The sequence below is a fragment of the Silurus aristotelis genome, assembly GCF_946808225.1.
Source record: "Silurus aristotelis genome assembly, chromosome: 17".
In the NCBI taxonomy this organism is placed as follows: domain Eukaryota; kingdom Metazoa; phylum Chordata; class Actinopteri; order Siluriformes; family Siluridae; genus Silurus; species Silurus aristotelis.
The window spans coordinates 8,370,914-8,386,950 of record NC_139590.1 but is presented as its reverse complement, the minus strand read 5'-3'; the positions used below and the strand labels follow the sequence as shown (position 1 = coordinate 8,386,950).

The 16,037-nt window shown below is 38.0% G+C and overlaps 1 protein-coding gene across 2 annotated transcripts in view; it reads left to right on the top strand.

Moving 5' to 3' along the window:
* rnd2 (Rho family GTPase 2) overlaps positions 1-16,037 on the top strand; it is a 32,315-nt gene that overhangs the window by 4,530 nt on the left and 11,748 nt on the right. Inside the window, exons 2-3 of one of the 2 annotated variants that reach the window (XM_083567427.1) lie at positions 6,218-6,429; positions 8,644-8,731. In XM_083567427.1, coding sequence (XP_083423553.1) covers positions 6,316-6,429; positions 8,644-8,731 — 202 coding nt within the window. In that variant the 5' untranslated portion in view covers positions 6,218-6,315. Of the gene's footprint in view, positions 1-5,874; positions 6,430-8,643; positions 8,732-16,037 lie in introns of both variants that reach the window. The other variant, XM_083567426.1, reaches the window with a different exon arrangement.

The window sequence follows — 16,037 nt, the reverse complement described above, 5'->3', positions numbered from 1 at the left end:
GCCTGGCATTCACTACTCTTTCCCATAACTTCATAGTGTGACTGATCATCTTTATTCCCCTGTAGGTATTGCAGGTCTCAATTATTCTTAAAGATCGGTAACAGCACACTAATTCTCGATTCCTCAGGCATTCTCTCACCTTCCAGAATCTTGTTGAACAATCTGGTTAAAAAAACTCCAGTGTCATTCATCTCCACGCTCTCCATATCCTCTCTCTCTCATTTTCCTTATTTATCAGCTGCTCAAAATACTCCATTCACCTTCTCAACACACTCTCCTCGCTAGTCAACACATTTCCATCTCCATCCTTGTAACACATCCTTCTCAGCCCGGTCCCTCTGCCTGGCTAATCGGTACAAATCATTTTCTCCTTCTTTAGTGTCCAATTTTACATACAACTCCTCATATGCCTTTTCCTTGGCTTTTGCTACAACCTTCTTCACCTGCTACCACATCATCTTGTACTACTGCATACTTTTCTCATCTTTCTGCCGATCCCAATCCTGTTTCGCCAACTTCTTTCTCCTTATTCTTTCCTGTTCTTTCTCATTCCACCACCATGTCTCTGTCTTAATTTTTATTACCAGATGTCACACCAAGTACCTTTCTAGCTCTCCCTTATCACTTCTGCAGTAGTTGTCCAATCATCCAGCACCTGTTCACCACCACCGAGCCCCCTCTTCCCTGAAACTCACACTACAGTCTTCCTCCTTCAGTTTCCACCATCTTATTCTTCTTTCAGTCCTTACTCTCCTCCCCTTCTTCTTCTCCTCCAAAGCCATGCTACAGACCACCATCCGATGCTGTCCCCTGCCAACACCTTACAGTCTCCAATCTCCTTCAGGTTGCATCTCCTACATAGAATATAATTCACCTGTGTGCAGCTTCCATGTCACCCTATGCTTCTCCTTCTTTTTAAAATATGTATTCACCACAGCCATTTCCATCCTTTAAGCAAAATCTACCACCATCTGCCCTTCCACATTCCTCTCATTAAGGCCATACCTACCCATTACCTCCTCATTACCTTTGTTTCTTTCACCAACATGCCCATTAAAGTCTGTCCCAATGACTAATCTTTCTTTCCTAGGTACATTCTCCACCACTTCTCTAACTCACTCCAAAACATTTTTCTCTCCTTTATCTCACAATCCACTTGTGGAGCATAGGCACTGATGACATTTATCATCACCTTTTCAACTTTCAGCTTTACGTTCATCAGAAACTCTCTTCACCTCCACTACACTATTTTTGTACTCTTCCTTCAGGATCATCCCTACACCATTTCTCTTTTCATCAATACCATTGTTGGGTGAGCTGGTGAAGGCACTCGTCAAGCTCAAGCAGACCCCCCTTCTGCGTGCCGAGCAGAACCAGTGGTTCCAGAAGCTGATTAGTGCCCAGGCGTTCTGGAGCGCACTGGGCAGACGAGAAGCTTCCGCTGCAGCCACCCCGATGCCTGCAGCCAGCGTCCCACTCAATTAAATAGGACCACAGGATGACGCTAAGGCATTCCTGGAACTGTTCTAATGTGTGGCCATTGCCGAGAACTGGTCGGACTCAGAGTGAGCGCTCCGCCTCCTGCCGTTCCTTTCTGGTGAAGCCCAGCTCGCCGCCCAGCAACTGTCAGCCGATCACATGCTGGATTGTTCTAAAGTGTGCGATCCTCCAGCAAGTGGGACGGACCCCAGAGCAGTACATACAGTGGTTCCGGGGAATGTGGAGGGGAAGCATTGCCCCTCCGCAGCATTGACGTTTCAATATCTCATGGACAGCTACAATGACAATCATCTATACCAATGACTAGCAGCAGCATTTACAACACCTCATAGCGGTCCTGAGAACCAAAGAGGTTTGCAATTGGGTGGTTGGAAGTACAGTATCTGGGTTTTTACATGGGTCATGGGCAGGTGCCCCCACAAATTGATAAGACCGCAGCGATTGCAGCCTGCCTGAGACCCAAGACCAAAAAGGAGGTGAGACGGTTCCTGGGGCTAGCTGGTTATTATAAGAGGTTTGTCCCAACGTATTCAGACGTCAACAGCCTTCTGCCCGATCTCACTAAAAAGTGAGCGCCAGATCCGGTCCAGTGGACCATCATCAAATGGGTGGTCCTCATTCTCCAAAACTACCTGTGGGATGGGTCTTAATGCTCTGTTTGGACCACACCCTGCTCCAGCGGCTCCATTGCATCAAAGATGCCAAGCTACCACCACCATGCTTGACTGTAGGCAAGGCACAATTTTTTTGCTACTCCTCACCAGGGCAACACCACACATGCTGGACTTCATCTGAGCCAAACAAGTTTATCTTGGTCCCATCAGACCACATGATATGGTACCAGTAACTAATACTCTTGGGTAGGTTGTCTTTAGCAAACTGTTTGTGGGCTTTCTTGTGAGCCAGCTTTAGAAGAGACTTCCTTCTGGGATGACGGCCATGCAAACTGACGTGTTGCAGTGCGCAGCATATGGTCTAAGCCCTGACAAGCGGACCTTCCTCTTCTGTAACCTCTAAAGCAGTGCTGGCATCACTCATGCATCTGTTTTTTGAAGCCAGCTGATGGATGGATGGATGGATGGATGGATGGATGGATGGATGGATGGATGGATGGATGGATGGATAAATGAATGACTCCACAGGGCCTTTAAAGATGTATCATGGCATATGACCATACTTTAGCACTATAACTCTCTTGGGGTAAGTGAGGTAGTATAAGTTGTAAAGTGTAGCCTCTGTGGATCATGGTTGTTTGGTCAGCAACACCTTGTCATGTTCTCCAAACTATTTTTATCAGCTTGTCAGTACGCATTATCTTGCTAAAACAGGCCATTGTTATTAGGAATACCCTTGCCATAAAAAGGTATTTTGTCTGAAACAATGTTTAAATAGGTAGTATTTGTCAACATCCACATGTACACTGCCCAGAGCATTACACTGCCACTGCCAGGTTGACTTCTTCCCATAGTGCATCCTGGTTAAGAAATGATGGCACCCTTCCGTCCATGCGGTGGACAGCAGGCCACCTTCTTTCATTGTACCATGGTCCTGTTCTGATGCTCGCATGCTCATTGTAGATGCTTTAGATGCTAAACAATGGTCACTCTGCCTGGCTTCCACTGTATATTATGACATTATTGTATCGTAGCAAGCCAGGGCACAATTTTAACATTTTGTGTTACATTAGTACTTTTGTGGAATCATACCAGATGGCCTTATGTACTAATCACTGGATAACGGGAATACCCCACAATATCTACCTTTTTAGGTCATTACACTTTATGCTGTCATTAATCTTTATGCTTGCCCATTTCTCCTGCTTCCAAAACATCAACTCTGAAAACTGTCAACTTGCTGATTTTTACAAAATAATATGGATAATAACGAGATGATTAATGTTATTCACTTCGCTTATAAGTTGGTTTAATGTTGTGGCTGTTGAGTGTAAATGTATAAAGACGACTCTGAATTAAAGTGTATTGAAGTACGGCTTCTGTCGTCCTCTGCTGGTAACGTTTTGAAATGCATTATTCAACAGAGAAACGTTTTCGGATCCAAAATTTCTTGACTTTTTTTTTTTTTTTTTTTTTTTTTAATAAACAAATGTCGTCTAGAATCTTTACCATACATCCATCTTCCCATCAGATCATTAACAATCCCCTCATTATGTGAAAATGTGTTTGTCTGTGTAGAAAAACACTTATAATGCAGTGTATGCAACTCTTGGAAAACCAATGGTGTACATAAGCTATGTATTAGGCTAAACAAATTTCACTCTACACATAAGTAAACTAAAACTACTGTGATTAACAGTAATACAATTTTTTTTGCTTATATCTGTAATGACAATACCGAAGCAGCAGGTGGGGATATGAAACTAGAATTGGATGTGATATATGATGCTAATGCTGAATCATTTCATAATAACATCCAGAGTGCACTCTTCTCCTTTTTTCCTATATTGATTTCTGCCTATATTTATTCAGAAATGTATTCAGTGCATTAACTATAAAATAAGACACTAGATAGTAGTTTGGATATCTAGTTTTGGGAACTCGTATAACCAGCATAAGTGCTGAATTTCATAAAACAACTAATTTGTTTCTTAAAAACTATAACAGTTAAAAATAACTGAAGACTGAAAAAAATGAACTATATCAAAAAGAATCAAATTTATTGATCAGATGTCCTTTTTCTTCTTCTTCTTTCGGCTTCTCCCATTAAGGGTCGCCACAGCGGATCATCCTTCTCCATAACCCCCTGTCCTGTACATCTGCCCTTTTTACCGCAACCACCTGTATGTCTGAGGATGAAGGCACCAGGAAGAAGGAAAATAGGAAGACCAAGGAGGAGGTTTATGGATGTGGTGAGGGAAGACATGCAGGTAGTTGGTTTGAAAGAGGCAGATGTAGAGGACAGGGAGGGGTGGCGACCCCTAATGGATATAGTCGAAAATAAAGGTAGACTTGCATGGGACTTTTTTTTTCACCTGAACATGATCTTATGTAAAGTGTTTAGGATTGAACATGCACCACCACTTTTTTATAAAAAAAAAAAAATTAGATCACATATTACACTTGCATATTTACTCCTTACCTCTGTCACTTTCTTGTTATACATCCTTCTAAGAAACCAGTGATCCTGCTTACTTCTAATCTCCGAACCGGCATAATCCATCCTGAATCCTTACTTTTGGATGGTGTTCTCATAAAGTGGAAATTCACTGCTGCGAGGTGGCTCCACATGAACAGCCCAAAGATACACAAGATTACTGTGGATGGTTCCATATAGAAACCATGTAGATTACTTTGGACTATAAAATGAACAGGTCTGCTACAATGGCTTAGAGCTACAATTGCCATGAATTGCCATTAAAAATAAATGTATAGGGAAAAATCAATAGTTTTATTCTATTTATGTATGTAGATGAACAATAATGACCTTTAGAAGCTGTACACTATCAACTGATTTCCATAGGCTTTCCTTTTGGGTTTCTGCTGAACACTAAACAAAATCTTGCAGCTTGAATTGCCAGTTCATTGTATAAAGATGAATTGTGTTAGTTGCATTGTATAAACCCAGTAGACATTGTCTTGTAAATCAACAGATGAGACATTTGACTGATGTCTGAAATCACTTTGCTGTTTTTCCATCTTCTTTCTCATTTTCTCATCAGATTAGTCAATAAGAGTGGCATTATGTTCCCCAATATGTCACCAATGAGGTTGTGGGTTGTTTTTGTTTTTTTATTGCCTGCTGCTTTTCTTTTGTCACACATGAACATCCATTGTTATTTTCCTTATGAAGAATGCTATAATGGACAGGATTCTAAGAAACCAGAGAAGGCTTGACAAAACTGCAAATGAAAAAGGCCTGAGAATCTTGACAGTCAGGGTGGAAGAGATTACTATAGATACTTTTAGAAGAAAACTTGTTCAGGGAGAAATTAGAATGATCTCTTGCATAGATTCACATGCCAGAAAGTCTGTCCCATGCTCTGTCCAAATTAATTCGGTTCAGTATCTGGTCTGGGATGATAAGGGCGAGGCCTTTGTATTTAAAGCCACTCCTAGCCTTTGGTATTGAATCACCCATTGTTTGCTTGCAATAACAAAACTGCTGCTTTTGTATGAATCAGATCGATGGCTTAAAATCAAAGGAATTTGCATCATAATAATTTTCTGGTCCTGCAAGGTTATCTGGTTGAAGGATTGAGAATGGTAATTCCTAAAGAAAATGAGTAGACAATTTCTGGAGGCCTACACATCAACATAGTAATACCACAAAAACTATTAGTATTGCTAAAAAGAAAATAAATGATATATAAATTTTGTGTGTGTGTGTGTGTGTGTGTGTGTGTGTTTTTCTCTTAAGCTTGTATAAAGCTCAGGGTGTAGGACACGCCCATCCCAAAATGTTATGAATGAGAACAAAGCATAAAGAGAGGCACGCCCTGGAATTTGGTTGGACGCCGGAGATTTGGAAGGCGTGGTTATGCAGAGCAGGTGACAGGCGTGAGCCACGCGCACCGCTGAATGCTGAAGAGGTTTCAGGGAAGCGTGGCGTCACCGTGAGGAACTAAGAGGCTGATCTACTGGCAGAAGAGGTTGCATGAGTCGTGGATCGATCTCTCAGAAGGCACGCTTAATTTTCTGCGCTCCGCAAGCGGACGGTGTACTTTTTCTTTTTTCTTTTTTTTTTTTTGCCCCGGTTCCAGTCGCACCAACGCGCATTCTGGCAGTCAGCATCGCATGGTGTTCGGGTTTCCGGCTGTGCGCGCGCGGATCTGACGGGGACGCTCTCACCGGTGCGCTGATGGAGGGACAGGGACAGGGACAGATCAGCCGCTGTAAGATAGTGGTGGTCGGGGACACTCAGTGCGGCAAAACGGCTCTACTGCACGTGTTCGCCAAAGACAATTATCCCGAGGTAAGAGCTTCTCTTTTACAAACTGACCAGAGCAAGATCAATTGCTTTCAATCAAACACAAACACACACACACACACACACACACACACACACACACTCTGACACATACTGTATACACACAACGATGATGAATGTGTTTAAACGTCTCTCAGTGTTCTCAGGTAAGTCATGTCAAGTCAAGTGGTCCTCTTTGTGGGGTCAACAGGTTCAAGATTTATATGTAGAGATTAAGCGTGTTTTGCATGCAATCATGAAAGTTGATATTAATACTGGTGTTTAGGTTTCAGTACATATATGTGCATGCATGCACCCTTAAAACTGGTCTCAACCTATTCCATTATATATCTTTACTTATTATTGTTGAAAGCCAGTGCACTTGCTTTTCATTAACATAAAAAATCCAGATGGACTGACTAGATACTTATCAACTGAATTTAATATTTTAAATATAGAGTCTTGTATAATTCGGCAATATTCTGATGTCAAAGACAAAAGTGTACAATAAGCGAAACTACCATCAAATACCATCATATACAAATTATTCTAACATTGATCTAAAAGCATTCAATCAGTCAGTTTCTTATACTTTATTAATCAATGAACAGTTGAAAGTCTGTCAGTTCCCATGATTAATCCTGTGACTAATATATGAGTGGCATAATGGAATGTCACTAAACCACATATTGTTGTCTCTGTTTCATAAATACTTAAGCTCAAAGTTATTCGAGTCATTCATGCGTGTGATAAACTCATACTGTGAGTCAAGGGTTTGGATCGAAAAATGTCTCCGAGTGTTTAAGGTAATTAACACTGTGTCATCGTTATCAGTGTGAAGATCAAGGTTTTAGGTAGGATAAATATTTCCAATTAAAAGATTTTTCTAAATGTTTTTTCCAACAAAATTATATTAGTAAATTATTTAGAAGATATAGTTATTGTAGGCCTATTCATGCAAATTGCCTATAATATTCATTTGTCTTTAAATACATTACAGGGAAGTTGTACATAATTAAAACAATAATCAAGAAATTTGATAGACATTAATAGAAATGTTATAAAATAGCACTTGTTACACGCTGGTGTATTTTTCCTCCTAAAACCACAACAATTTCCTAATACAGTAATCAATTGAATTAAAGGTGCATTGCAATTTTAAAAGTTGATCATTGCATTTAATGTTGTGGAACATCTGTCCCTATTTTCCATTTATGTTACAACAGCTATACATACTGGTTCCATTACCAGCCCCTCCTTCCTCCCTTCTATTAAAGTTTAAGTTTAAAAGACAATACAAAATAAAGAAAGTTTATGTGCCCAAGAAACTGGGAAACTCCTCTGGGAAACTGGGAAACTCCTGTAACCATGTTCACACTGGTGGACAAACTGGCCTCAACAGTTAAAATGGATACCAAAAAAATAGACAATTGTAATTCAATCCTGATAAGTGTGTCATCCAAATGCCCAAACTATTTTGTGAAGATATATATTTTTTATTATTTGTATTACTAACAGGCCTTATCCTGTGACCTTAATGAACAGGAAGAATTTTACAAGGTCACAAACAGTAGGGTTCAAAACCACATGTTGCTGTTGCTACACTGTTATATAATAAAGACATAACCACATAGTTTGGTGGAGACGAGTGTACATGTAAAAAGTACCCGAGTATCTGTTGTTCTTCAAGCCAAGTGCAAGTCATTTTTGTTTGGACAGATTTGCTGGATCTAATATAACCCCCACCTTTGTAAGAATATTTCAGTTCATAATAGCCATTTATCGTTTGATTTAACTTTAGACCTACTATTGATACAAGCTGTGTTTATAATGCTAGCCAGAAAATATTTTATTGACAAAAACTGACTTGCACTTGACCAATATCCAAATGTTCTGCGTGTTGTCTTCTGCCAAGGGCCTGGAGAGGGCATTTAATTACGGGACAGTTGCTGTCTGTTCACCATCTCTGCCAAGTGTACAAAATAAATAAATAAATAGTCATTTGAACATTTGCTTCATTGTTTATGGGTCTGTTTAATGATGTGATCCTTTGTCCTTCTAGAGATACATGGCTACACACACTATATATATTTACACATATTTTATTGTAGATGAAAGATTTTTAATAACAATGATTACACCTTTTAATAGAAAGGAGGTATAGAAATGAACTTTCACTATAGACCTGACTGAGGTTGTATTGCTCATTTGTCTTTGCAGAGCTATGTACCTACGGTGTTTGAAAACTACACGGCAAGCTTTGAGATCGACAAACACCGGATTGAGCTGAACATGTGGGATACGTCAGGTGGGTGCAGATTTTTTTTTTTTACTGTAATGTAAAGTTCCACACCATCACAAAGAGCAGTTTGAACAGGTCTGAAGTGATACAGTCCAAAATCTGTGTATGTGTGTTCTGACTTTGTTTATGGATGGAGGGATGGATAGATGGAGGAATGGATTGAGAAATGGATGGATGGATGGATCAATGGATGACATGCTAGAAATGACAGGTTCTTTGGCTTGTTTATAGATGAGATCAAAATGAAAGTAGTTTGTGTTTTTGTTGTAAGAAATCTACTCCCATGGCTTGTGATAGCCCCACCAGTGTGTGTATGTGAGTATGTATTACACTTAAGGAATGCTAAGGAATTTGGAAAGTATGATTGCTTGGTTAACAGTGGAAAACTTTCCAATACGCCTTTGATAATTAACAATTTTCTGGCAATAAGTTAGATGCTTTTATATAAGTCAAAATTTAGATGTTAATGATCTATCTATCTATCTATCTATCTATCTATCTATCTATCTATCTATCTATCTATCTATCTATCTATCTATCTATCTATCTATCTATCTATCAGTAAAAGATTTCAGAGAATTTACTAAAACCAACACTATGGAAAACAGAATGCATGCTTTAAATATTTGAAGACATCTGTTTTGAATACAAGAGTTCAACTAGAGTTAAACTTTTGAGACCATCTTCTATTCCCACTAACTTTTTCGGTTCTTAACGTCGAAAGTATGCACTGGCGAGGCACAGATAAACAAAGCTTTTACGGAATTTAAAGCATACCTGCCACATAGACAGATAATCTTGTAAAATTCAATTACATACAGTAGTCCATTAATGAAAGTACTACTTATAACCTTTATATTGTTTACATTTTACTTACTTACTATTACCGCTACCAGTGTGGAAAATATGATCCTATACTATTTTTATATAGAGATTGTTTTACAAGATAATTTGCTATTACTGTAACAAGTTTCTATTTTACCGCAAGATAAAAGGTCATTGGATAATTATAATCTATTTATTATTAATATATCCTCCCACCAATGACCAATTTGGCCAAACTGTGATCTCAACAAACAATTTTCTGCCATGTCACTCTAAAGCTGTTTACATGCTTACTAATAATGAATAGTTACCTTCTTAGTGAAAAATAAACCTTTCAGCTAAATGTGAGTGTGTGTGAGCCTGAGACTGAACATTACATAGAGTATATGAGCTGAACAGGTTAAGCGTGATCTTCCATACAGCACCTGTCTGTTTCCGAGGCGTAAATGTTAATTAAATGTTACTTAAATGTTTCTTTCTGCAGCTGAGTTTAATTAATTTGCAAAGAGCTTTTTAAAGTTTTTTTTTTTTTTTTGGGCGGTGGGCAGCAATAATGGAAGCAATTTTTTCATCCCTTTATGCCTGTAAAGTCTACCACGTGCAGTAAACATCTATAATGAGCTGGATTGTCTTTTATTATTGCTTTTAAATAGACTTTTCTCATAATGAAATAGGACTTTGTGGATTCGTTCAGGTTCCCACAATTGCCAACATGACTGTGTGTTGACGAGGACCACGGGAGTGTCTGTAAGGTGCACACTGTGAACACACTACAATAGATCTGTATGTGGTGTGTGTGTATGTGTGGGTGTGTGGATGGTTTTGTCAAAGGAGATCTTGGCACGCAGGTTGTTAAATTGGAAGGCTGCTCACACACTTGTCCTGACATTTAGAAGTTTTGCAGTGACTGTGACATATAAAAGTCTCATTTAAGGCCAGTAGGGTATTTCCTCACCCTGTAATAATGTAGTTTTGATCCCCCCCCACACTTATGTTCTCATTTTTGCCATGGGAAAACTGGGCTGTGGTTGTCTCCGGGGAGCAGTCTGTTCAAAGATAACTCTTTCTGCTTCAGGCCATGGGAAATCACTTGGTAGTTTAAAACATGTCCTACCTACTTGCTTGGGTGTCACCCAAACTTTGCTGAGTCTAAAATAAATAATAAATAGACTATGGGACAATGTGAGGTAACTGGCCCTAAATTCATTATCTTAGTCATCATGCTTTCAAATCAAAATATATATATAAAAATATACAAGCATTTATGACAGAACAATTCACATTTTGACAAATAAAAAAGATATGATTTGTCAGGTTAAATTTGTGTTAAATAAGAATTAGAAAATGAGACACTCAACTGACTTGATTTGGAGGCTAATAGTACATTCAAATCACACACAAGGACAAGTACACAGTTGTTGTTTGTGCTTACCGTATATGCACTACTTAGTATTTGGTGTGTGTGTGTGTGTGTGTGTGTGTGTGTGTGTGTGTGTGTGTGTGTGTGTGTGTGTGTGTGTGTGTGTGTGTGTGTGTGTGTGTGTGTGTGTGTGTGTGTGTGTGTGTGTGTCGGTCTGACAGTGCTGACCATCTGGAGGATCAGGCCAACAATTAACAAGCGATTATGTCGCATACTAATGAGGTCCCTGTGTGTCAGGTTTTGAGTTACGTGTCATAACTATTTGAGAGCAAATGTTTTCCTGTAAAAACAGCAGCGATGAGGCCAGTCTATTTCACTTCCTGTCTTTCCCTTTTGCGCTCTCTCTCTCTCTCTCTCTCTCTCTCTCGCTCTCTCTCGCTCTCTCTCTCGCTCTCTCTCTCTCTCTCGCTCTCTCTCTCGCTCTCACTGGCGGTTGTTTTTGGGCTCCACATTATTTCTCTCTGCTATGCTTCCCAAGCACTATCTGACCTTTTATTTTGACCGTCTCGTTCCTCCTTATTTTTCAATGTCCTTGCTTTTCATGTTTAATTTTCTCTGACTATCTAGTGTTATACTAAAAGGAATACTACTTTATATATTTTTTTATTCTGATTTCTATCCACTGTATCTGTAGCATACAGTATGTTTGATTGCCACAAACAAACAATTCTCTATTTAAATTCTCTACCCTGACACTTTAACTTTTTAAAATTCAGTTATAATGAAGATCTAATTTCAGTTGTTTTTTTAAACCAATCTTTGCAGAGATGGAACTACTTTCTGTAATGCGGTGTTGTAATGAATGACCTTTGTTGCACTTTTGATGCATGGATACCACAAGAAAGTAGAAGGACCTTTTACTGGATTTACTGGTGGCTCTAATAACCACCATTCCATTCTAACAAACAACGATAACCACTTGCATCTAAAGACTATTTATTAATATTTCCCTGTTCATATAAATTATTAAGAGTCCATTACAAGTTCAATACAGATATAAAGTTAAATATACCCAACTAATGAGTTCTACATGCTGCCATACTATGAGTTACTAGTAAACTAGTTACTGTCTAGTCATTTGTTTTAAATCTTTCCAACTGAAACCTTCATCCAATTAGTATGCTTAGTGGAGTGGCATAATCAAGCAGTTTGCGATATTGGCATTTAAAAAACATTTTCTTTTTGCTTTATGTTTAAATGGCACATATACTCCCAGTGAATTTAGACAAATGTTTACAATAGGAGAATAGTGGTTCTCCTTTGTGATCGCTCTGTGAAAACATACAGGCTTAGTTTGGTGTACAGTTTGGGCGCTTTTGACCAAAAATTCCTAAATGTCTGAATAGGAAATTAGAATTACTGCAGTAAAAGACTGTTATCAGGCAGCACTGGGCCATGCTGCACAAAAAACATGCAAAAAGCAGTAATATAGTGTTCAATTGTAGGTCCTTGGGTTTAAAAAAAAAGTGTTGTCATCAGAAAATATTTATAGCCACATTCTTGAAAAAATCTGCCTGAGTAAAATCATGCACTACATTATCAAACATTTTCTCTAATCTGAAATGGTAGCAAGCCGAATACAGTGTGAAATATTTGCAAAGTTAAAGCATCTTAAATATAGTCAAATGTATTTTAAATTTAGATACAATTCAAAGCAAACATATGTAATAGTTCAATTGGCAAGTCATTTTGCTTCTTTTAAGAAAGAAATAAAATGTTCCCCTTCAGTTTGTCCAGAATAACATTTAATATAGTAATCACATTTAAAATAACATAAAAATGAATTAATTAAATAACATTTTTTACTCATTTGAGGTCAACATTTTCTATGAGAGTATCTGTGTTACTTAAACACAAAGGTACAGCAAAAACTGATACCAAATAACTGATTGGATGAATGTTCTAGTTGAAAAGAACTGAAACAAACGACAAGAACAATAACTAGTTTTAGAGCAGCATATATCACTCACTAGTTGGGTATGTTTAACCTCATATTTGTATTGAACATGTAATTGATTCTTAAATAATTGTAATTATTAATCATTGATATTGACAGATGAATAGAAGTAAATGGTCATCAGATGCAAGTAATGCATAATCATGGCTGAGTAGTAGGATTATAAGGCACTGTCTCCTAATACTCTCTTATTATGGATAAAATCTACAGCCATTGTACTCCAACAATAAAGGTCTTGAGACCTGAAAGAAAGTCTTAGTGTTTTTATGCAACTTTCTCTCACTGGGGCAATGCAGTAAAAAGACATTCCGCTTCCTTACACCTTGCCAAAGGTTTTATGGCATCCATGCACTAAAAGAACAACAAAGGTTTTTTTTTTTTTTTTTAAGGTCCACATCTTATTCCAGAAAGTGGTTTTTATCTCTGCAAAGATTCTTAAGTTAATAAAACATTTATGCACATGTCACCTAGCTAGAAAGCAGATTCCTTCACAGGCCAAAAAAAAGTACAGTAAATTTTTGTCAGATTTGATCTTAATCCCTATGTTAGTGATTTTGTTGTTGGCTTATTTAAGGTTTAGCTCATATAAAAACCAGAGAGAACATTGTCACATCAATGCATTATATTGCAGAAATTACCAAATATTTGAGGATTACTTTACTTTCTAAATCCTTTCAAAAAGTGTGGGTAAAAATAAAAACACAGTAGAACACTAATTAATCAATTTGCAGCACATATTTAGAGTATTGATTATTGAACAAGTCAATGGCAATGTTTGTTTGAAAATATTTTAATCACTGGACTGTATTCATATAATATATTTATTATATTCATATAATATTTCTTCATAGATTTTGGTTCATTTGTATAAGTCTAGTCTTGACTGCAACTGAAGTTGCATATATGACTTTTAGAAACAGGAAACAATTAGTAATGACACTCCATAAGACTTAAAAACATGCAGGCATACACACAAACACACATTACCCATTTTATTTTGTGTTTTATGTTGAGTTTTTCCACTCAAGAGCCGTTCATTATCTACTTCTCAATCACCTGTTAAATCTTCACATCTTAGTTTATTCAGGACAAGGTTGGGCCTACCAGTCCAACACTGCCAATCAGTAGCATTGAGGTTGACAGCAGCTAAAATGGCTGAATTTTTGGAGGAAGTGAGTGACTCGACGGAGACAAGCTTTCTCTGAGTGAAAAAGCATTTACCTTCTAGACTGTGCAAAATAAATAATATAGAGATTATATTATACTTAGTGTGAGCTCTGAAAACCATTTATGCTTTCAATATACTTGAACAATCATACAGGTGTCTGTGATGCAGCTAAACTCCAAAATTAACTAGTAAACAAATTCTGTCAGAGACAGCAGCAGGGGGGTAGCTATTTCTGTATGCGCTAAGCGTTTCTAAGCTAAGCGTTTCAAAAAAATACAAATAAATTATATAATATGCTACTCCGCTTGAGCTCTGCTTTTAATTTTACAGTTTTTTTAGGAAACTGTAATTGTTACTATGGGTTTCTGATGATAATTTATTGCCTAATACTGTTGCCACCCAAGCTATTTGGTTTGAGGATGCTTAGTTGATGATGCACACAAACACAATACATACTGAAAACTATTCGGTACTAGTTTGAATGGTTAACAGCTAATGGGTTATTAATGGGATGTGTAGTGGAACATTTCATTCCCACATTTCTGTAATGGTTTCTTTTGTTTTGTTGTTGTTGTTGTTTTTTTGCAGGGTTTTATCATTTGTATGTTTGAGTGTTGGCCACTCTTGCATTCTGTTGCATTCTGGCAATGACGCACAAGTTTGTCTGTGTGCATGACAACATCTCTCTGGGCAATTACAAAAAAACAAAGATAAAGGAGATGAATCAAAAATGAGTCACATGAACGCAAAGATGTAAAACCGGGGAATAGGAGCAGCTGGGGTCACCCATGGATATTGTGTATCCAGGAGGGGGGTGGAGTTATATCAAAAAGAAAAAAAAAAAAAAGATGTACAGTACATCTGTGTCCCCTTTAAACATGCATGCACACGGCATGGATTGTTATGTGTCTCACAGCTTGGTAATTGAGCCATCAAACCATGTCAAACAATAGAGGTTGTTGCTTTTCTTTCTGACAATCGTCTTCTCTTACTCCTCTATAAGTCTGCCGCTCTCTGCCATCCTGAAAATGTTTTCCGCAGGGGCTTACTCGAGTGTGGACGTGCTAACGCAAAACCACTAACAGCTTTGATCAGCACTTAAGACCTTCTCTCTCTCTCTCTCTCTCTCTCTCTCTCTCTCTCTCTCTCTCTCTCTCTCAAGCTTAAAGCTCAGGGTTTATAGTGATGAGTGTTAACCCTGTAGTGCACCACCTGAAACAACATATTGAGAAGTCCACGGTCTCAACTTTTTTTATTCAGCTGAATCACAGTTATCTTAACCCCAAAGACAGGTGAATTACAGGTGTAACAAAAATATTAATAAGCCTTTTCATTATCCTAATCTATCTCAAGCTTTAGATGAAACCACATATACACATATGAGCCTTTTAAGCAGAGTAGGTAGGGCTAACCAGCTCTGTTTGAGCTGCAGCAAATGTGCATTTGATCTCAGAATTGGAAAGCCTGAACTCCTGTAATAAATTAGATTGCTGAGCTAAAACATGGACATCTACGTGAAAGTGTGCCTTTGTTAACATGCTAGACAGCTAATGTTAGCGATCATGATTTTATGAAGTATAACCTTGAGCAAGGCCCTTAACCCTCTTAAACTGCTCAATTGTAAGTTGCTCTGGAAAAGGGCATCTGTAACTGTCCTAATCCTGTTTGATAAAAACAGGAACCTACACATGCTCACCAAAACTGGGAAGCCGAAGAATGGAAAAAGAGAGAATGTTTTCCTTTAATGATCTTCTGTCCAGTTTCAGTGTTCTGTTCCCCACACTTAGTTGAATCCATGAATATTCACTGGATTTTATGCATTTTGTGGCTGGTGAATGTATTTTGAAGATTTGGGTCACTGGGACATTTATCATTAAGTATGGTGCTGTAGGTAATGATGTTAAAAGATATGCTCTGGAAAAAAAAATAAAAATTAAATAAA